Genomic DNA, 21,983 nt, shown 5'->3' on the forward strand with positions numbered 1-21,983 from the left:
TGAGTTAAGGGTTGAATTGTCCATCCTTGTTCTATTCTCTGTCACTATTTTTCGAACCATGCTGAACACCCTCTCTGATGATGCATTGCTGTGTGGCACGCACAAAAGTGCTTTCATCAAATGCACTAGATGGCAGTATTGTCCTGTTTAAGAGTGTCACAACATTGCTGTTTACGGCAGACGAACTGCTTTACGGTATACAAAAAAGTGACTGCTGTGTTGCTGCCACGCTGGGAGGACGTTAATGAAACTGCCTAACAATAAACCCACATAAGAAACCAAGAACTCGCCCTCCATCATTCTATAGTTATAACGTGATTGGGCATGTACGCTTTTTTATATTGTGGAGGACCTGAGTCCGCCTGAATTTCGGGAGATTTTCGGGAGAAAATTTGTCCCGGGAGGTTTTCGGGAGAGACGCTGAATTTCGGGAGTCTCCCGGAAAATCCGGGAGGGTTGGCAAGTATGCCGGTACCCTACAAAAGGCGAAAACCAGTGTGAATCAATCCATAGCCTTGTTGATGCTGTCTGTAGGAAAAATATGGAAATCTGCTAAAACCTAAGCCTAACATTGAAGCAGCAGTTATCACTAACTGAATGGGGCATAGTGTTTCTGTAGACCAATGTTTTTCAACCTTTTTTGAGCCAAGGCACATTTTTTTCATAAAAAAAATACGGAGGCACACCACCAGCAGAAAAGGTTAAAAAATTAAACTCCACCAGGTTGTCGTGCCTTATTTTGAGTTTGTTGTTGTTTCCTGTGTGTAGTGCTTTAGTTCCTGTCTTGCGCTGTCATTTTGGTGACCCTTCCTGTTTTGTTGGTGTTCTGTAGCAGCTTCATGCCTTCCTTCGAGTTCTATTGCCCGCACCTAATTTGTTTTCGCAATCAAGACTATCTAAGTTGTGCGTACGCTATCCTTCTTTGTGGGTACATTGATGATTGTCATGTCATGTACGGATGTGCTTTGTGGACGCCGTCTTTGCTCCACACGCTGTAAGTTTTTGCTGTCGTCCAGCATTCTGTTTTTGTTGACTTTGTAGCCAGTTCAGTTTTACTTTTGTTTTACATAGCCATCCCTATGCTTCAGTGCCTTTTCCTAGCGGGACTTGCCTTTTGTTAATTTTTGGTTTAAGCGTTTCATACTTTTTTACCTGCACGCTGTCTCCCGCTGTGCTCTGCATATTGGGATCACGACAAACCATCCTCGACGCGTTCCGACTTCTACAAAGCAATGAACTACCTTCTGCCACCTACTGATATGGAGTATTACAAGATTACCCTGCCAAGCTCTACACAGCACAGGCACATTATTATGATTATTGATTTGCAAAAAATATTTTTTGGACCAATTAGGTGAAGTTGCATAATTTCCCACGGCACACCAGACAATATCTCACGGCACACTAGTGTGCTGCGACACAGTGATTGAAAATCACTGCTGTAGACTATTCAATGTCATCGGTGTTTGCAAACGTGTCTCCCTTTGAGCTGTAAAGTTCAAATTTGAATGACAATAAAAGTAAGTCTAAGTCTAAAAGTGTTATATGAATCTGATAAAAATGCATCCATTTAGCTTTTTATAGATGACGATAATAATACAGTGTTGTATAAAATATTTAGAACTTTTTATAAACTGTGTACTAATTAGTACTAATGTCAGAAACATGATTTATAAATGACTAATTCAGTATTTACTAATGCCTTTAATGCCTAATAGAGTGTACTTATTATACAGTGCTACTAAAATGGGTAATCGAGTTTAATTCAGTTACTCGCCATATAACAATTTCAGTTGTATAATCTATTGCCAAAGTATGGGATCAGGACTCAAAATTAGATTAAATTTAAAGCCCAAAAATCTGATCGTGATCATAGGCCAAAAATGTTGATCGGGACAGCCCTACTTGACAAATACACTTTTTTTACTACACGGTGAGGACTTGTTGGCTATGGCTCTATTCATAAAATCGAGATACTATTTCAAGCAGTTTAGCATAGTCATCATTTATACTGCATATTATTTTCCACTTTACTGCAGAGCTCAATTTTCTTGCTGCCCCTCAGTCTCCTTCTGGATAACATGTCTCTTTATTCCAGACTTTCTCAACCAGTAGGGCGGGCCCCCATGACCTAATGAAGCGTATTTAGCACTGGCTTCACTGTAACCATGGTGGGAGATCAGGAAAGACCAGTGTGTTGTTCGCTTTAATGTTAATACGTTCAAAATGTTGTGCAGAGGTATACTTATAACAATTTTATGGACGCATTATACTATTTATAGTCATACTGAAAAGTGGGAGAGGGCAAAATATTTTCTTTTTCCTCGGGGGGCATAACAGAAAATATTTGAGGAGCACTTTGTTTATTCTAATAAGTAAATACACTCTCTACCAGTGACGTGCAGTCACTAGAGGCAGGTGAGGCCCCGCCTCACCTGCCATCAATGAAAGAAAAAAAATGTAAAAAGAAAAAAAATTAATTAAATTGTTATATGTATCCAGTGATTATACTATAAAGTTATTTTCTATTTAACTTCACCAGTTTTAGATTATTTTTATTCCAAATCGCTGAATTTTCAAATTTGCCGTTCAAATACTGAGAAGAGACGGTGCGGTGATCAGCCGCCAGTTGAGGCACGTCACTCAGTGCCTCAACATGGATTCCGGACTCGGCTAACTGCTGGCCTGCTGTGCAGTGAGACTGTATTGCTATATGAATTATATTATACATTTCCATAGTTTAGTTAGCTGAGGTATATAATGTACAGTGTATTTTGTCAACAATTGTATGTGTGTAACGTATTTCTTGTGCTGAGCGATCATAAAACGGCTGCAAAAGACGCACTGGCTGAGGCTCCAGTAATCCCGCCTCCTGCACCCCCGCCGTAGAATTGTTATATCAACTAAAGCCCCCACTTAAACTTTCCACGTGCAAGATTGAATCTATTTAAAAAAGTTATTTCATAAGAAGCCAAAAAGTGCAAAAACAATAATGTTTGTGTTGGAGGAGTTGTGAATGACTGCAGGGCCACAACATTAGGTACATCTGCAGACTGCAGGTGGACCTAATTCACAACTCCTCCAACACGAACATTATTGTTTTTGCACTTTTTGGCTTCTTATTAAATAACTTTTGTAACCAATTTTCATGGGCTTTCCTCTTTGTGATGTTAAGTTCCTGTTATGCGCTGTTATACAGTATATGCCTTGAGCTCTTATTTTGAAGGCACTAAGAGCGGAAGTGATGACACGTTGCGGAGGTTTTTGAAAGAAGGTAAATAAAGTGGTCCTCGTGTAAACTGGAGCCTCCGTGTTTGTTATTTTGTAGTTTCATACAGTATAGGCGACATTTATAAACCCTCGGTTACACTTTTTTTAAATAGATTCAATCTTGCACGTGGAAAGTTTAAGTGAGGGCTTTAGTTGCGGCGCATGGACTTCATTTATAAGTAAAGGTAAGACCATAATAACGTTGTTTTTTTAATTAAATGTGCTTTTTTGTGTGCTACAGTTTGTATGTGTAAAGTTAAAGTACCAATGATTGTCACACACACACTAGGTGTAATGAAATTTGTCGCCTGCATTTGACCCATCCCCTTGTTCACCCCCTGGGAGGAGAGGGAAGCAGTGGGCAGCAGCGGTGCCGCGCCCGGGAATCATTTTTGGTGATTTAACCCCCAATTCCAACCCTTGATGCTGAGTGCCAAGCAGGGAAGAATGCTGGTATGAGCTTTTAAACATAACCCGTTAACTGCTGCCAATCAAATGGTGAATAAGATACTCTTTAGGGTTCATATGTTTGTAAATCTGACTGTGATGAAGTCAGTGCCTCACCAGCCATGAACCTCACCGCACGTCACTGCTCTCTACTGTTTTTATTACTGTGTGTCTTTGCCATTGCGATTGAGCTCCAGATCCATCACAGCCATTGGATACTAATTTGGGATCCTAGATCTGAATGCTTTTTTTTAATTAGAAGATCATGTTAAAAAATAAAGTGTCCTCTTTGAAGCTCCGTTTAATTCTGCAACGCTTACCACGATCCCCCCCCCTCAAAAAAAAAAAAAAGAAAAAGATGTTGCTCTATTCCTGCAAGCCCCGCCTGCACCACTTTGCCTGCTACCTGAATGCAAAGCACCCTAATGTGAGCGGACATGTTTATTAAGCTGGGCCTCGTTTGGGGCTGCAGTGAATATTGCAGACGTCAAAGTAGGCCATGTGGGGCTGCAGGAGAGACACAGAGAGAGAATATGCGGAAGAGAGGCCCTCTGGAGGCTGATCCGAACTCTACCCCGCGGTTCCTCCTCTGCTCCTGAGCAAAGTTATCACACACCAAAGGCTTTTGTTCTTCTGTATGTTTTGCCCCTCAGAGTGCTTTGAAAGCAATCAAGCCTACGGCAGCCCAAACTTTTCCTTTTGACGTCAGTTCATCGGTTCGCCGTCGAAGACTGTCGATCTAAACGAGTTCTTACAAGTTGGACTCACACTGGGTTTGCTCTCGGTGTGCATGGCAGTGAAACGAAGGTAGCCAACCGGAGCGAAGGCGTCCGCAGAGTGTATCACTGTCTCCGCCGCATCACTGCAACACATGAACGAAAACAAGGTCTCAACTTAATAATATCTATTTTGCACCATTTCCATGGATTATACTTCATTGTCAACTCTTTATTGTCTTGCTGCCCTCATTCTCCTCTTTAATGGAATTGGTCAAGTCGTAAATACAGTTATCAAGTCCATGCTTTCAATGGTGCAAAGTATTATCAGTGTTCCCAAACTACAAACCCCGTTTCCATATGAGTTGGGAAATTGTGTTAGATGTAAATATAAACGGAATACAATGATTTGCAAATCCTTTTCAACCCATATTCAGTTGAATATGCTACAAAGACAACATATTTGATGTTCAAACTGATAAACATTTTTTTTTTCCTGCAAATCATCATTAACTTTAGAATTTGATGCCAGCAACACGTGACAAAGAATACTGATAAAGTTGAGGAATGCTCATCAAACACTTATTTGGAACATCCCACAGGTGAACAGGCTAATTGGGAACAGGTGGGTGCCATGATTGGGTATAAAAGTAGATTCCATAAAATGCTCAGTCATTCACAAACAAGGATGGGGCGAGGGTCACCACTTTGTCAACAAATGTGTGAGCAAATTGTTGAACAGTTTAAGAAAAACCTTTCTCAACCAGCTATTGCAAAGAATTTAGGGATTTCACCATCTACGGTCCGTAATATCATCAAACTGGCCTACAATAAAAGTGTGACTCATTTTAATTGCCAGTAATGTTGTTAAATATAGAAATGACCCACTAATCGCGTTTCATTTAGACTAGAGTGCAATGATTTAGTTACTTAACATTGTGTTCCTGTTAATGATATACACGATCTCAAATAATTTAAGTATCAAAAGTATCTCTATTTTGATTTGAGAATTGATCCATCCATCCATCCATTTACTACCGCTTATTCCCTTCAGGGTCGCGGGGGGCGCTGGAGCCTATCTCAGCTACAATCGGACGGAAGGCGGTGTACACCCTGGACAAGTCGCCACCTCATATTACAATAAAAAGATCTGGTATCGACAGTATTCATAGTTTATAGTTTAGTATCAATCAGCACATCACTAATACATAGGCTTGATAATAATATAAAGGCATTTTAGTTGAAATAGTGCAAAACTAAAATGAAAAAATACAATTGTATCTTGTTAAAAAAAAAAAAAAGCAAAATAATAAAAAATTAAAAATAAACTAAACTCACTTTTTTTTTTCACTGTCAAAAAGGTGCTCTGTACCATCATAGATTTTTTTCAAAATAAGTTGTCCACTTTAGCCATCTTTTCTTTAACAGGTCTTCACATTAAATTTAATATGTGAGTCATTTTCTCCAGTAGGAGGTTCATTTTAAACCAGTGTAAAAAACACCTTACCCACAGTACTATTTTCAAGTACACAAGCAGTGTCAAAGCAGTAACAAAAGCAGCCGAGACATTTCTGATTTACTCACATGACGAGCCTCTTTTTGAAGAGGGGACAATCCAGGGTCAATGTTTCATATTCCCCTCCTTCGCCACAAATATGGACGCCGTACTTCTGCGAGAGCTACATAAGAACAGATCTTGATCAGAAATCATGCATGCAATGTAGAAAACATTATAAAATGTGACTGGTAGCTAAAATGTTTGGCTTAGATCACTTTATGAAAGGGAATAAATACACATGCACAATGCAGTACAATGCTTTTGTATTGAGAATGACAGTTTTATTATATATTGGAGTAATAAAGTTAAAGTACCAATGATTGTCATACACACACTGGGTGTGGTGAGATTATCCTTTGCATTTGACCCATCACCCTCACCCCCTGGGAGGTGAGGGGAGCAGTGAGCAGCAGCGGTGGCCGCGCCCAGGAATCATTTTGGGGATTTAACCCCCAATTCCAACCCTTGATGCTGAGTGCCAAGCAGGGAGGTAATGAGTCCCATTTTTATAGTCTTTGGTATGACTCGGCCGGGGTTTGAACTCACGACCTAGTGTAATTGCATGTTGCATGTTTAGTTCTTGAATATACCAGGGGACTAAAATTAGTTACGCCGTAACTAACGTTAATGACGTTACTTCAGGAAAGTATATTTTTCTCTGAAAACACGTGTAATCTTATATTCAAGGTCATATTTTAAATCAGGTCTACGCGGGGCTTTTTTTTTTTAAGTTACCGTATTTTTCGGAGTATAAGTCGCTCCGTAGTATAAGTCGCACCGGCCGAAAATGCATAATAAAGAAGGGAAATATATATATAAGTCGCACTGGAGTATAAGTCGCATTTTTGGGGGGAAATTTATTTGATAAAACATATATAACATACAGGTAAAAGCCAGTAAATTAGAATATTTTGAAAAACTTGATTTATTTCAGTAATTGCATTCAAAAGGTGTAACTTGTACATTATATTTATTCATTGCACACAGACTGATGCATTCAAATGTTTATTTCATTTAATTTTGATGATTTGAAGTGGCAACAAATGAAAATCCAAAATTCCGTGTGTCACAAAATTAGAATATTACTTAAGGGTAATACAAAAAAGGGATTTTTAGAAATGTTGGCCAACTGAAAAGTATGAAAATGAAAAATATGAGCATGTACAATACTCAATACTTGGTTGGAGCTCCTTTTGCCTCAATTACTGCATTAATGCGGCGTGGCATGGAGTCGATGAGTTTCTGGCACTGCTCAGGTGTTATGAGAGCCCAGGTTGCTCTGATAGTGGCCTTCAACTCTTCTGCGTTTTTGGGTCTGGCATTCTGCATCTTCCTTTTCACAATACCCCACAGATTTTCTATGGGGCTAAGGTCAGGGGAGTTGGCGGGCCAATTTAGAACAGAAATACCATGGTCCGTAAACCAGGCACGGGTAGATTTTGCGCTGTGTGCAGGCGCCAAGTCCTGTTGGAACTTGAAATCTCCATCTCCATAGAGCAGGTCAGCAGCAGGAAGCATGAAGTGCTCTAAAACTTGCTGGTAGACGGCTGCGTTGACCCTGGATCTCAGGAAACAGAGTGAACCGACACCAGCAGATGACATGGCACCCCAAACCATCACTGATGGTGGAAACTTTACACTAGACTTCAGGCAACGTGGATCCTGTGCCTCTCCTGTCTTCCTCCAGACTCTGGGACCTCGATTTCCAAAGGAAATGCAAAATTTGCATGGTTGGGTGATGGTTTGGGGTGCCATGTCATCTGCTGGTGTCGGTCCACTCTGTTTCCTGAGATCCAGGGTCAACGCAGCCGTCTACCAGCAAGTTTTAGAGCACTTCATGCTTCCTGCTGCTGACCTGCTCTATGGAGATGGAGATTTCAAGTTCCAACAGGACTTGGCGCCTGCACACAGCGCAAAATCTACCCGTGCCTGGTTTACGGACCATGGTATTTCTGTTCTAAATTGGCCCGCCAACTCCCCTGACCTTAGCCCCATAGAAAATCTGTGGGGTATTGTGAAAAGGAAGATGCAGAATGCCAGACCCAAAAACGCAGAAGAGTTGAAGGCCACTATCAGAGCAACCTGGGCTCTCATAACACCTGAGCAGTGCCAGAAACTCATCGACTCCATGCCACGCCGCATTAACGCAGTAATTGAGGCAAAAGGAGCTCCAACCAAGTATTGAGTATTGTACATGCTCATATTTTTCATTTTCATACTTTTCAGTTGGCCAACATTTCTAAAAATCCCTTTTTTGTATTAGCCTTAAGTAATATTCTAATGTTGTGACACACGGAATTTTGGATTTTCATTTGTTGCCACTTCAAATCATCAAAATTAAATGAAATAAACATTTGAATGCATCAGTCTGTGTGCAATGAATAAATATAATGTACAAGTTACACCTTTTGAATGCAATTACTGAAATAAATCAAGTTTTTCAAATTATTCTAATTTACTGGCTTTTACCTGTATATAAATATAATTCACTTCACACTTCACTCTTTTGCTAATGTGCATCGATGTCAGTTTGTCCAAGATGTGATGCCGTTGTGAGGAAATAGTCTTTGCCTTTAAATCGAATGTGCCAGTCTTGTCTTTTGTCGAGTCATACAAAGTGTTTATACTGTAAGTGTTGTACTTATTACACACAATAGCTGTTTGATTGTAACGTGCATCTTAGTTATAGTTTCCTAAAGTGCTGAAGAGAGCCGAGAGAGTCTCTCCTAGGCTGCCCACTAGATGTAAATGATGAATGGGCATTTAAAATAATGTTTACCTTTATTGAAGACTCTAATGGGGAAGCGGGAAATGAGGAGGGGGAGCCGCATTAAAGTTAAAGTACCGTATTTTTCGGAGTATAAGTCGCTCCGGAGTATAAGTCGCACCGGCCGAATATGCATAGTAAAGAAGGAAAAAACCATATATAAGTCACATTTTGGGGGGGAAATTTATTTGATAAAACCCAACACCAAGAATAGACATTTGAAAGGCAATTTAAAATAAATAAAGAATAGTGAACAACAGGCTGAATAAGTGTACGTTATATGAGGCATAAATAACCAACTGAGAACGTGCCTGGTATGTTAACGTAACATATTATGGTAAGAGTCATTCAAATAACTATAACATATAGAACATGCTATACGTTTACCAAACAATCTGTCACTCCTAATCGCTAAATCCCATGAAATCTTATACGTCTAGTCTCTTACGTGAATGAGCTAAATAATATTATTTGATATTTTACGGTAATGTGTTAATAATTTCACACATAAGTCGCTCCTGAATATAAGTCGCACCCCCCGCCAAACTATGAAAAAAAACTGCGACTTATAGTCCGAAAAATACGGTAAATATTAGGGGTGTAAAAAAAAATCGACTTCCAGGATAATTGCGAGACTTATGTATAACGATTCTCAATCAATAAAAAAAATAAAAAATAAAAACTCATATTGTTGACGTACAAAACCCAAAACCAGTGAAGTTGGCATGTTGTGTAAATCATACATAAAAACAGAATACAATGATTTGCAAATCTTTTTCAACCTATTTTCAATTGAATAGACTGCAAAGACAAGATACTTAACGTTCAAACTGGTAAACTTTGTTATTTTTTGCAATTATTAGCTCATTTGGAATTTGATGCCTGCAACATGTTTCAAAAAAGCTGGCGCAAGTGGCAAAAAAGACTGAGAAAGTTGAGGAATGCTCATCAAACACTTATTTTGAACATCCCACAGGTGAACAGGCTAATTGGGTGCCATGATTGGGTATAAAAGCAGCTTCCATGTAATGCTCTGTCATTCACAAACAAGGATGGGGCGAGGGTCACCACTTTGTGAACAAATGCGTGAGCAAATTCTCGAAACGTTTAAGAACAACATTTCCCAACCAGCTATTGCAAGGAATTTAGGGATTTCACCATCTACGGTCCATAATATCATCAAAAGGTTCAGAGAATCTGGAGAAATCACTGCACGTAAGCGGCAAGGCTGAAAAACAACATTTAATGCCTGTGACCTTTGATCCCTCAGGCGGTACTGCTTCAAAAACAGACATCAGTGTGTAAAGGATATCACCACATGGGCTCAGGAACACTTCAGAAAACCACTGTCAGTAACTACAGTGCGTCGCTACATCTGTCAGTGCAAGTTAAAACTCTACTATGCAAAGCGAAAGCCATTTATCAACAACACCCAGAAACGTGTTTTTTGTTTGTTAGATTATTTGTTATTATTTATCTTTTCTTTTTTTCTTTTTTTTTAAGTTACAATTTTCTTTTTTCTTTTTAGTTTTGCACTTATTCAATAAAACAATCCCTTTACTTTAGAACATATAAGTGTGGAATACTTCTCTCGTTGCTTTATTTGTATTTGACTTGATTAAACTTTTGGGTAGCATTTTATTAAACAAAAATGTTTTTTTCTTTGAAGCAATATAGAAATGGATCGGATCTGTTCATCTATTTTATGGAGGAATGTAGCTAATCATAGAACTGGCATCCAAAATATTCTTATTAAAATATATATAAATACTATTCACCATTAATTAGTAGCTTATTAAAGTAACGAAGACTTAATTTAGAGATATTTGGACACTAGGGGAACATGTAAGGGTTAGGGTTTGGGTTAGGGTTACTAATAAGCCATCATTCTGAGGTTATTGAGGGAAGACTCTTAGTTAATGGCTTACTAGTTGTATAATAAGGCCATGCAGAATAAGGCATTAATAAGTACTTACCCGATTTTTCGGACTATAAGTCGCAGTTTTTTTCATAGTTTGGCCGGGGGTGCGACTTATACTCAGGAGCGACTTATGTGTGAAATGATTAACACATTACCGTAAAATATCAAATAATATTATTTAGCTCATTCACGTAAGAGACTAGACCAGGGGTCGGCAACCTTTACCACTCAAAGAGCCATTTTGACCCGTTTCACAAAATAAAGAAAACAATGGGAGCCACGAAACTCTTTTGAAATTTAAAAATGAAATAACACTGCATACAAAGTTTTTTTTTGATTTGTGCTATGTATAAACCAGAGGTCTCAGACACGCGGCCCGCACCTTAATATGAAAATTTAATGTTAGTGCGGCCCGCAAGTTTTATATGAATGCCACTTGACAGCGTCATATTTGCCAACCCTCCCACTTTTTCCGGGAGACTCCAGTATTTCAGAGCAACTTTTCTCTCGAATTTCTGCTGATTTTCACCCTAACAACACTAATAAGGGCGTGCTATGATGGCACTGCCTTTAGTGCCCTCTACAACCTGTACAAACAGTTTGCCAGCCCAGTCACATGTTGTATGCGGCTTCTGCAGTCACACATAAGTGACTGCAAGGCATACTTGTTCAACAGCCATACAGGTCACACTGAGGGTGCCCGTTTAAACAACTTTAACACTCTTACTAATATGCGCCACACTGTGAACCCACACCAAACAAGAATGACAAACACCTACTCAGTGGCCTAGTGGTTAGAGTGTCCGCCCTGAGATCGGTAGGTTGTGAGTTCAAAACCCGGCCGAGTCATACCAAAGACTATAAAAAAAATGGGACCCGTTACCTCCCTGCATCAAAGGTTGGAATTGGGGGTTAAATCACCAAAAATGATTCCCGGGCGCGGCACCGCTGCTGCCCACTGCTCCCCTCACCTCCCAGGGGGTGATCAAGGGGATGGGTCAAATGCAGAGGACAAATTTCGCCACAACTAGTGTGTGTGTGTGACAATCATTGGTACTTTAACTTTAACTTTAACACATTTCGGGAGAACATCCGCACTGTAACACAACATAACCACAACAGAACAAATACCCAGAATCCCATGCATCCCTAACTCTTCCGGGCTACATTATACACCCCCGCTACCACCAAACACCGCCCCCCCCCCCCCACCTCAACCGACGCACAGAGGGGGGTCGGCAAGTATGCAGCTGAGCCGCATCAGAGTGATTAAAGAGCCGCATGCGGCTCCGGAGCCGCGGGTTGCCGACCCCTGGACTAGACGTATAAGATTTCATGGGATTTAGCGATTAGGAGTGACAGATTGTTTGGTAAACGTATAGCATGTTCTATATGTTATAGTTATTTGAATGACTCTTACCATAATATGTTACGTTAACATACCAGTTGGTTATTTATGCCTCATATAACGTACACTTGTTCAGCCTGTTGTTCACTATTCTTTATTTATTTTAAATTGCCTTTCAAATGTCTATTCTTGGTGTTGGGTTTTATCAAATACATTTCCCCCAAAAATGCGCCTTATGCTCCAGTGCGACTTATATATGTTTTTTTCCTTCTTTATTGTGCATTTTTGGCCGGTGCGACTTATACTCCGGAGCGACTTACCGTATTTTTCGGACTATAAGTCGCAGTTTTTTTCATAGTTTGGCCGGGCTCCAGTGCGACTTATGTATGTTTTTTATTATGCATTTTCGGCAAGTGCGGCTTATACTCCGGTGCGACTTATACTCCGAAAAATACGGTATACTCCGAAAAATACGGTAATAATGACTCACTAAGAGCCAATATGTTACTAATGTGCTAATTAATAGTGAATATGTGTTCCCCAAACTAAAGTGTTACCATAAATACTGTACCGTATTTTCCGCACTATAAGGCGCACCTAAAAACCACAAATTTTCTCAAAAGCTGACAGTGCGCCTTATAACCCGGTGCGCTTTATATATGGATAAATATTAAGATTCATTTTCATAAAGTTTAGGTCTCGCAACTACGGTAAACAGCCGCCATCTTTTTTCCCCGTAGAAGAAGCGCGCGGTGCATGCTGGGATATGTGACGTTTCATTTCCATTTGTGTGTTTATGTAAAGACCCCAAAATGGCTCCTATTAAGTGTGTTGTCTGTCTAATTATAAATAATGCAGACGAGGCGTGTTAACTGAGTTCTCAACGTTTACTCACAGCGTGCTCATAACCACATTCTAACTGCCAGCATACAACAACGCTTCTCAGGGCTACCGCGCATGCTCGTAACTATCGTTGCATGCTGGGTAGTGTAGTTGTTATATTTGCTAGCTCATAACAGCACATTAAGAGACACGCTTACGCGCTTAATTCAATACTCGCCGTCATTCCGGGTGGATTGACAAAAGACCTCCAGCCGCTAGATATTGGTGTCAACAGGGCATTCGAAGCTAGACTGCTAACTGCGTGGGAACAATGGATGACAGAAGGCGAACACACCTTCACTAAGACGAGGAGGCAGCGCCAGACGACGCCAACATCTGCCAGTGGATCGTAAATTTGCCCAACTTTTCACTTCGGACACCGAAGACGAAGGATTTACGAATGAAGAATAACTTCAGAAAGTGAGCGCTATGTTTATTTTGTGTGTTGTGACATTAACGTTCGAGCAACATTATGTTGCTATTGCTCTGCACTATTTTGAATTTTACTATGTTTGTGATTGCACATTTGCGTACATTTTGGGAGTGAACAGAGTTGTTAGAACGCTGGTTTTTAATATATTATTAAAGTTTGACTGACCTATCTGACTGTTTTTTTGACATTCCCTTTAGCGCAGCGTAGGCGCGGCTTATAGTCCGGGGCGGCTTATTGGTGGACAAAGTTATGAAATATGCCATTCATTGAAGGTGCGGCTAATAATCCGGTGCGCCTTATAGTGCGGAAAATACGGTATTTTTGGTGGAAAATGACATACTGTTTTGGCAGCAAAACAGTATAGCTTGCTCTTAAATGTTTGTATGAGTCCCTTCTTGCAAGAACATGTTGTTACAGGTGTACCTCAAAAAATGACCAGTGAGAGCATGAAAAAAGGGAGAGAGTAGACCTGTTTCAGGTAAGGCTCCATGTCAGCCAGAGACTTTCCCAGATGCTTGTCGGGATCCAGGCCTAACGTACACACATAAACATATGAGCAGGGGGAGAAAACAGAAGAGTGATTGAAGATGACAGACACAAACACACAGTGTAAGCTCCAAACAGGATCTATTTGTTTGACTTTGCAAGTACTGTATACATATCTCTCTTGCTAAGGCTAACAGTTTTTAATATACACTCACTTGCACACACATTCTTACCTGCCAACCCCCCCCTTATTTCGTTCCCTGAGAGAACATAAACTCTGGAAAGAAATGTTGTTTATTTGTCTTTTTCCCCTCACGGTCGCCTGAAATAGTGACTCATAGGCACGAGGAGGGAAAAGAAGGGATACTCAGCATGCCTCGCTACTCCTGGGCCTCATTAGGTCAACATCCTAAGGCTACCCAATCGAGACGGTGGCTTGATTAGGTTGAACCAGACTTACGATAAACACGCTTTGGTGAATTGTTGAATTTTTCTCCTTGGGGAGACTAAAATTCTTCACTTTGCCTTCTAGCGGCCAGCTCTTGATGGCGCTGTGCTGAACTCCAGCTCACCCTTTTAAACAACTATTTTTTCATGAGCAAAAAAAAGAAAGAAAATAAAACATTCACATCAAATTTTCCAGCTGCTTTGGGTAGCTTAGAATATCCTGTCGTCATAACCAGAAATGTGTTCAACTATTAAATTTGCAATTGTTTTGTTTTAGTGCACGCTGTTGACCTAACTTTATGAAGCAATTAAGTGAAAATTATTTCAACACAATTGTCAAGATTCTAAACAATCATTTGGCAATACTTTCTCCAAGATTTTTTTAGGGTGCACACTTCTTGCCTAAATTTATAACACGATAAATCACAAATTAGATCAATACACCTCTAATAAGAAATTCGAGTTGGCAAAAAGGAACTAAAATAAATAGAAAAATATATACAGTGGGGCAAAAAAGTATTTAGTCAGCCACCAATTGTGCAAGTTCTCCCACTTAAAATGATGACAGAGGTCTGTAATTTTCATCATAGGTACACTTCAACTGTGAGAGACAAAATGTGAAAAAAAAAATCCAGGAATTCAAATTGTAGGATTTTTAAAGAATTTATTTGTAAATTATGGTGGAAAATAAGTATTTGGTCAATAACAAAATTTCAACTCAATACTTTGTAATATAACCTTTGTTGGCAATAACAGAGGTCAAACGATTACTATAGGTCTTTACCAGGTTTGCACACACACAGTAGCTGGTATTTTGGCCCATTCCTCCACGCAGATCTTCTCGAGAGCAGTGATGTTTTGGGGCTGTCGCCGAGCAACACGGAATTTCAACTCCCTCCACAGATTTTCTATGGGGTTAAGGTCTGGAGACTGGCTAGGCCACTCCAGGACTTTCAAATGCTTCTTATGGAGCCACTCCTTCGTTGCCCGGGCGGTGTGTTTGGGATCATTGCCATGCTGGAAGACCCAGCCACGTTTCATCTTCAAAGCTCTCACTGATGGAAGGAGGTTTTGGCTCAAAATCTCACGATACATGGCCCCATTCATTCTTTCCTTAACACGGATCAGTCGGCCTGTCCCCTTAGCAGAAAAACAGCCCCAAAACATGATGTTTCCACCCCCATGCTTCACAGTAGGTATGGTGTTCTTGGGATGCAACTCAGTATTCTTCCTCCTCCAAACACGACGAGTTGAGTTTATACCAAAAAGTTCTATTTTGGTTTCATCTGACCACATGACATTCTCCCAATCCTCTGCTGTATCGTCCATGTGCTCTCTGGCAAACTTCAGACGGGCCTGGACATGCACTGGCTTAAGCAGGGGGACACGTCTGGCACTGCAGGATTCCATTCCCTGTCGGCGTAGTGTGTTACTGATGGTAACCTTTGTTACTTTGGTCCCAGCTCTCTGCAGGCCATTCACCAGGTCCCCCGTGTGGTTCTGGGATTTTTGCTCACCATTCTCATGATCATTTTGACCCCACAGGATGAGATCTTGCGTGGAGCCCCAGATCGAGGGAGATTATCAGTGGTCTTGTATGTCTTCCATTTTCTGATAATTGCTCCCACAGTTGATTTTCTCACACCAAGCTGCTTGCCTATTGTAGATTCACTCTTCACAGTCTGGTGCAGGTCTACAATTCTTTTCCTGGTGTCCATCGACAGCTCTTTGGTCTTGCCCATAGTGCAGTTTGGAGTCTGACTGTTTGAGGCTGTGGACAGGTGTCTTTTATACAGATAACGAGTTCAAACAGGTGCCATTAACACAGGTAACGAGTGGAGGACAGAAGAGCTTCTTAAAGAAGAAGTTACAGGTCTGTGAGAGCCAGAGATCTTCCTTGTTTGAAGTGACCAAATACTTATTTTCCACCATAATTTACAAATAAATTCTTTAAAATTCCTACAATGTGAATTCCTGGATTTTTTTTTCACATTCTGTCTCTCACAGTTGAAGTGTACCTATGATGAAAATTACAGACCTCTGTCATCATTTTAAGTGGGAGAACTTGCACAATCGGTGGCTGACTAAATACTTTTTTGCCCCACTGTAAGTTTTATTTAATAAAGAAATCTTTGAAGGCTGCCCCATACAACACATTTGGAAAATGGGAGGACTTTTTTGACTGCCCGTTGCCGTGGGATGCCATATTCAAACTAATCCATAAAACTACTATTGATGTGCGAAAAATCGTTATTTTCAAATTCAAATTATTTATAACTTCTTACCCACGGGGAAAATGTTAAAATTATGGAATATGACAGAGTCAGATGACTGCCGATTTTGTTGTCAGGAGTCTGAATCCACCCTGCATTTGTTTTGGTATTGTCATATTGTGTCTTCTTTTTGGGTGGAAGTTGAAAAAATGTGTTTAAGGATTGGTTTGTTTATGAAGTTTGATGTGGTTTCTGTTATTTTGGGAGAGTTCATTGACAACCATGATTTAATCAATTTAATTACAGTACTCGGTAAAAGGTTTATTTTAAAGGCCAAAAACAGATATTCACTTAGTATTACTTTCTTTAAAACATTTATTCAGTATTTTTTAACTTTAGAAAGTTACATGGTTGAAAATGATAATGATGCCAAAAAACATAAAAAAAGATGGAAAGTCCTCAAAGGCTTATGTTGAAAGTGTAATTATGTTTATAGATTACATGCTATCTGTTGTTGTATTCCCTAATTTTTAGTGACCTGAACATAATCTGGACTGTACATACATTTTTTTTGTTTGTTTTGAAAATGTAATTTTGTTTATAGATTATATGCAATCTGTTGTGTTCCAAAATGTTTCTATTTTATTTTTTTATTTTTATTTTTTTTCAGTGTACATGAATGAAGGTGTGTGGACATTATCTGGACTGGACCTGGTTTTTTAAAAAAAACCTTTAAACGAAGCTAATTTCATTTACAACCAGGTCTGGTGAAGATAAGGTCCTTTTTTTTAATTTAAATTTTTTTCTTCTTCTTTTTTTTAGATAAGATAAATAAATCTTTTCTTGGATAAAAAAAGAAAGTAAAACAATATAAAAATAATCACATTAAAAAAAAGAAAAAATAGTAATTATGTTGACTGTGTCCCTTGCAGAAGTGTTGTCCATGTTGTGGGAACCAGAATATTGGTAGCAGAAAGAAACAACCCCTTTTGTGTGAGTGGGTGTGTATGAGTGTGAATGGGGGAGGGAGGGTTTTTTTTTTGGGTTGATGCACTAGTTGAAAGTGTATTGTGTGTTTTTTTCTATGTTGATTTAATAAAAAATAAAAAATAAAAATAAAAAAATTGATCAATACAATCTTCATATTTATTAAGGATCAATTAATTCTTAAATTTAATGTTTTAGGTTGCCCCACTTGCTCGTATTTACGATGATCTTATGCAACAGAGAGTTCCATGAAATTCAAAAAATTCATATCAATCAATTCATTCTCGATTTAAATTTTTTGTGTGTACTAACCTACAGTTAGTACACACAAAAGTTGACATACACTTGTAAAGGACATAATGTCATGGCTGTCTTGAGTTTCCAATCATTTCTACAACTCGTATTTTTTTGTGATAGAGTGATTGGAGCACATACTTGTTGGTCACAAAAAAACATTCATGAAGTTTGGTTTTATGAATTTATTATGGGTCTACTGAAAATGTGAGCAAATCTGCTGGGTCAAAAGTACCGTATTTTCCGCACCATTAGCCGCACCTAAAAACCACAATTTACTCAAAAGCTGACAGTGCGGCTTTTAACCCGGTGCGCTTTATATATGGATAAATATTAAGATTCATTTTCATAAAGTTTCGTTCTCGCAACTTCGGTAAACAGCCGCCATCTTTTTTCCCGGTAGAGCAGGAAGCGCTTCTTCTTCTACGCAAGCAACCGCCAAGGTAAGCACCCGCCCCCATAGAACAGGAAGCGCTTCTTCTTGTACTGTAAGCAACCACCCGCCCCCGGAAGAAGAAGAAGCGCGCAGTGCATGCTGGGATATGTTTGTGTGTTTATGTAAAGACCCCAAAATGGCTCCTATTAAGTGTGTTGTCTGTCTAATTATAAATAATGCAGACGAGGCGTGTTAACTGAGTTCTCAACGTTTACTTACAGCGTGCTCATAACCACATTCTAACTCCCAGCATACAACAACGCTTCTCAGGGCTACCGCGCATGCTCGTAACTATCGTTGCATGCTGGGTAGTATAGTTGTTATATTTGCTAGCTCATAACATCACATTAAGAGACACGCTTACGCGCTTAATTCAATACTCGCCGTCATTCCGGGTGGATTGACAAAAGACCTCCAGCCGCTAGATATTGGTGTCAACAGGGCATTCGAAGCTAGACTGCTAACTGCGTGGGAACAGTGGATGACGAAGAAGCGCGCGGTGCATGCTGGGATATGTGACGTTTCATTTCCATTTGTGTGTTTATGTAAAGACCCCAAAATGGCTCCTATTAAGTGTGTTGTCTGTCTAATTATAAATAATGCAGACGAGGCGTGTTAACTGAGTTCTCAACGTTTACTCACAGCGTGCTCATAACCACATTCTAACTGCCAGCATACAACGCTTCTCAGGGCTACCGCGCATGCTCGTAACTATCGTTGCATGCTGGGTAGTGTAGTTGTTATATTTGCTAGCTCATAACATCACATTAAGAGACACGCTTACGCACTTAATTCAATACTCGCCGTCATTCCGGGTGGATTGACAAAAGACCTCCAGCCGCTAGATATTGGTGTCAACAGGGCATTCGAAGCTAGACTGCTAACTGCGTGGGAACAATGGATGACAGAAGGCGAACACACCTTCACTAAGACAGGGAGGCAGCGCCAGACGACGCCAACATCTGCCAGTGGATCGTAAATGCCTGGGCAGATATTTCGGTCACAACTGTGGTCCGAGCTTTCCGGAAGGCAGGATTCACAGAACTGCTGGATAACAGTGACACTGACTCCGATGACTTCGACGAGACGGAACCGGCCATTTTGGATCTCACATTTGCCCAACTTTTCACTTCGGACACCGAAGACGAAGGATTTACGAATGAAGAATAACTTCAGAAAGTGAGCGCTATGTTTATTTTGTGTGTTGTGACATTAACGTTCGAGCAACATTATGTTGCTATTGCTCTGCACTATTTTGAATTTTACTATGTTTGTGATTGCACATTTGCGTACATTTTGGGAGTGAACAGAGTTGTTAGAACGCTGGTTTTTAATATATTATTAAAGTTTGACTGACCTATCTGACTGTTTTTTTGACATTCCCTTTAGCGCAGCGTAGGCGCGGCTTATAGTCCGGGGCGGCTTATTGGTGGACAAAGTTATGAAATATGCCATTCATTGAAGGTGCGGCTAATAATCCGGTGCGCCTTATAGTGCGGAAAATACGGTATACATACAGCAATGTTAATATTTGGTTACAAGTTTCACTGCAATAAGGCGCTTTTGGTAGCCATCCACAAGCTTCTGGTTGTATTTTTGACCACTCCTCTTGACAAAATTGGTGAACTTCAGCAAAATTTGTTGGTTTTCTGACATGTACTTGTTTCTTCAGCATTGTCCACATGTTCTCAATGGGGTTTAAGTCAGGACTTTGGGAAGGCCATTCTAAAACCTTAATTCTAGCCTGATTTAGCCATTCCGTTACCACTTTTGACGTGTGTTTGGGGTCATTGTCCTGTTGGAACACCCAACTGCGCCCAAGACCCAACCTCCGGGCTGATGATTTTAGGTTGTCCTGAAGAATTTGGAGGTAATCCTCCCTTTTCATTGTCCCATTTACTCTCTGTAAAGCACCAGTTCCATCGGCAACAAAACAGGTCCAGAGCATAATACTACCACCACCATGCTTGACGGTAGGTGTGGTGTTCCTGGGATTAAAGGCCTCACATTTTCTCCTCCAAACATATTGCTGGGTATTGTGGCCAAACAGCTCAATTTATGTTTCATCTGACCACAGAACTTTCCTCCAGAAGGTCTTATCTTTGTCCATGTGATCAGCAGCAAACATTAGACAAGCCTTAAGGTGTCGCTTCTGGAGAAAGGGCTTCCTTCTTGCATGGTAGCCTCTCAGTCCATGGCGATGCAAAACATGCTTAACTGTGGACACTAATACAGCTTCCAATTAATTTCAGACCTGCTTTTTGGTGGTTCTCAGTTGACTCTTGATCATCCTGACCAATTTCCTCTCAGCAGAAGGAGATAGCTTGCGTTTTCTTCCTGATTGTGGCAGTGACAAAACTGTGCCATGCACTTTATACTTATAATTGTCTGCACAGTTGCTCTTGGGACCGTAAGCTGCTTTGAAATGGCTCCAAGTGACTTTCCTGACTTCAATGATTCGTTTTTTCAGATCTGTACTGACTTTCCCATTGTCGCGTGTGTAACCGAGTCTAATGACTGCATCACATGAGCCCTATTTAAATGGGCTCAGAGAAGTCAACAGGTGTCGTCAATCATAATCACTCACATGAAGTTAAGAAGCCATGCCGTGAAACTAATTTGATTTGATTGTAACTTTTCTACATCACCAAAATTGATAATGTATGTTGCTGTATGTATACTTTTGACCCAGCAGATTTGGTCACATTTTCAGTAGACCCATAATAAATTCATAAAAGAACCAAACTTCATGAATGTTTTTTGTGACCAACAAGTATGTGCTCCAATCACTCTATCACAAAAAAAAATAAGATTTGTAGAAATTATTGGAAACTCAAGACAGCCATGACATTATGTTCTTTACAAGTGTATGTCAACTTTTGACCACGACTATATGTAAAAATATGTATTTCTTCTAAAGTTTGGTGTGTGGAGCTTTAACACTGGTGTGCTCTATAGTTCGGAAAGTACAGTATATTTACGATGTGATTAATCAATAGCCAATTCCAAACAATTGACAACATTTTCAACATTTGTTTAATTTTCAGATTAATTTTAAAGCTGTGCCAATATTTAGGATGGGATTAATTAATCAGTTCACATTTTTGCCATAATTATTCAGTGAAAATGGAAGCCTCACCACGTTTCACCGATCCAAACTGTAAGTAAGCGTTATGTTTTAATTGATTGACGTGAGCTTTAAAGAGGAATATTATCACCAGACCTATGTAAGCGTCAATATATACCTTGATGTTGCAGAAAAAAGACCATATATTTTTTTTAACCGATTTCCGAACACTAAATGGGTGAATTTTGGCCTTTCTAATATTCGCTCTCGGAGCGATGACGTCACAACGTGGCGTCACATCGGGAAGCAATCCACCATTTTCTCAAACACCGAGTCAAATCAGCTCTGTTATTTTCTGTTTTTTTGACTGTTTTCCGTACCTTGGAGACATCATGCCTCGTCGGTGTGTTGTCGGAGGGTGTAACAACCCAAACAGGGACGGATTCAAGTAGCACCAGTGGCCCAAAGATGCGAAAGTGGCAAGAAATTGGACGTTTGTTCCGCACACTTTACAGACGAAAGCTATGCTACGACAGAGATGGCGAGAATGTGTGGATATCCTGCGACACTCAAAGCAGATGCATTTCCAACGATAAAGTCAAAGAAATCTGCCGCCAGACCCCCATTGAATCTGCCAGAGTGTGTGAGCAATTCAGGGACAAAGGACCTCGGTAGCACGGCAAGCAATGGCGGCAGTTTGTTCCCGCAGAC

The 21,983-nt window shown here is 40.0% G+C and overlaps 1 protein-coding gene across 2 annotated transcripts in view; it reads right to left on the reverse strand.

Annotated features, from left to right (window-relative positions):
- The window catches only part of dph6 (diphthamine biosynthesis 6), a 265,870-nt gene that overhangs the window by 140,905 nt on the left and 102,982 nt on the right, over window positions 1-21,983 (reverse strand). For both annotated transcript variants that reach the window (XM_061968175.2, XM_072913632.1), the window contains exons 6-8: window positions 13,812-13,873; window positions 6,018-6,112; window positions 4,486-4,579 (exon numbers count right to left, since the gene is read on the reverse strand). In XM_061968175.2, the coding sequence (XP_061824159.2) occupies window positions 4,486-4,579; window positions 6,018-6,112; window positions 13,812-13,873 (251 nt within the window). The remainder of the gene's footprint in view (window positions 1-4,485; window positions 4,580-6,017; window positions 6,113-13,811; window positions 13,874-21,983) is intronic.

The sequence above is a fragment of the Nerophis lumbriciformis genome, linkage group LG08 (assembly GCF_033978685.3).
Source record: "Nerophis lumbriciformis linkage group LG08, RoL_Nlum_v2.1, whole genome shotgun sequence".
Lineage (NCBI taxonomy): Eukaryota > Metazoa > Chordata > Actinopteri > Syngnathiformes > Syngnathidae > Nerophis > Nerophis lumbriciformis.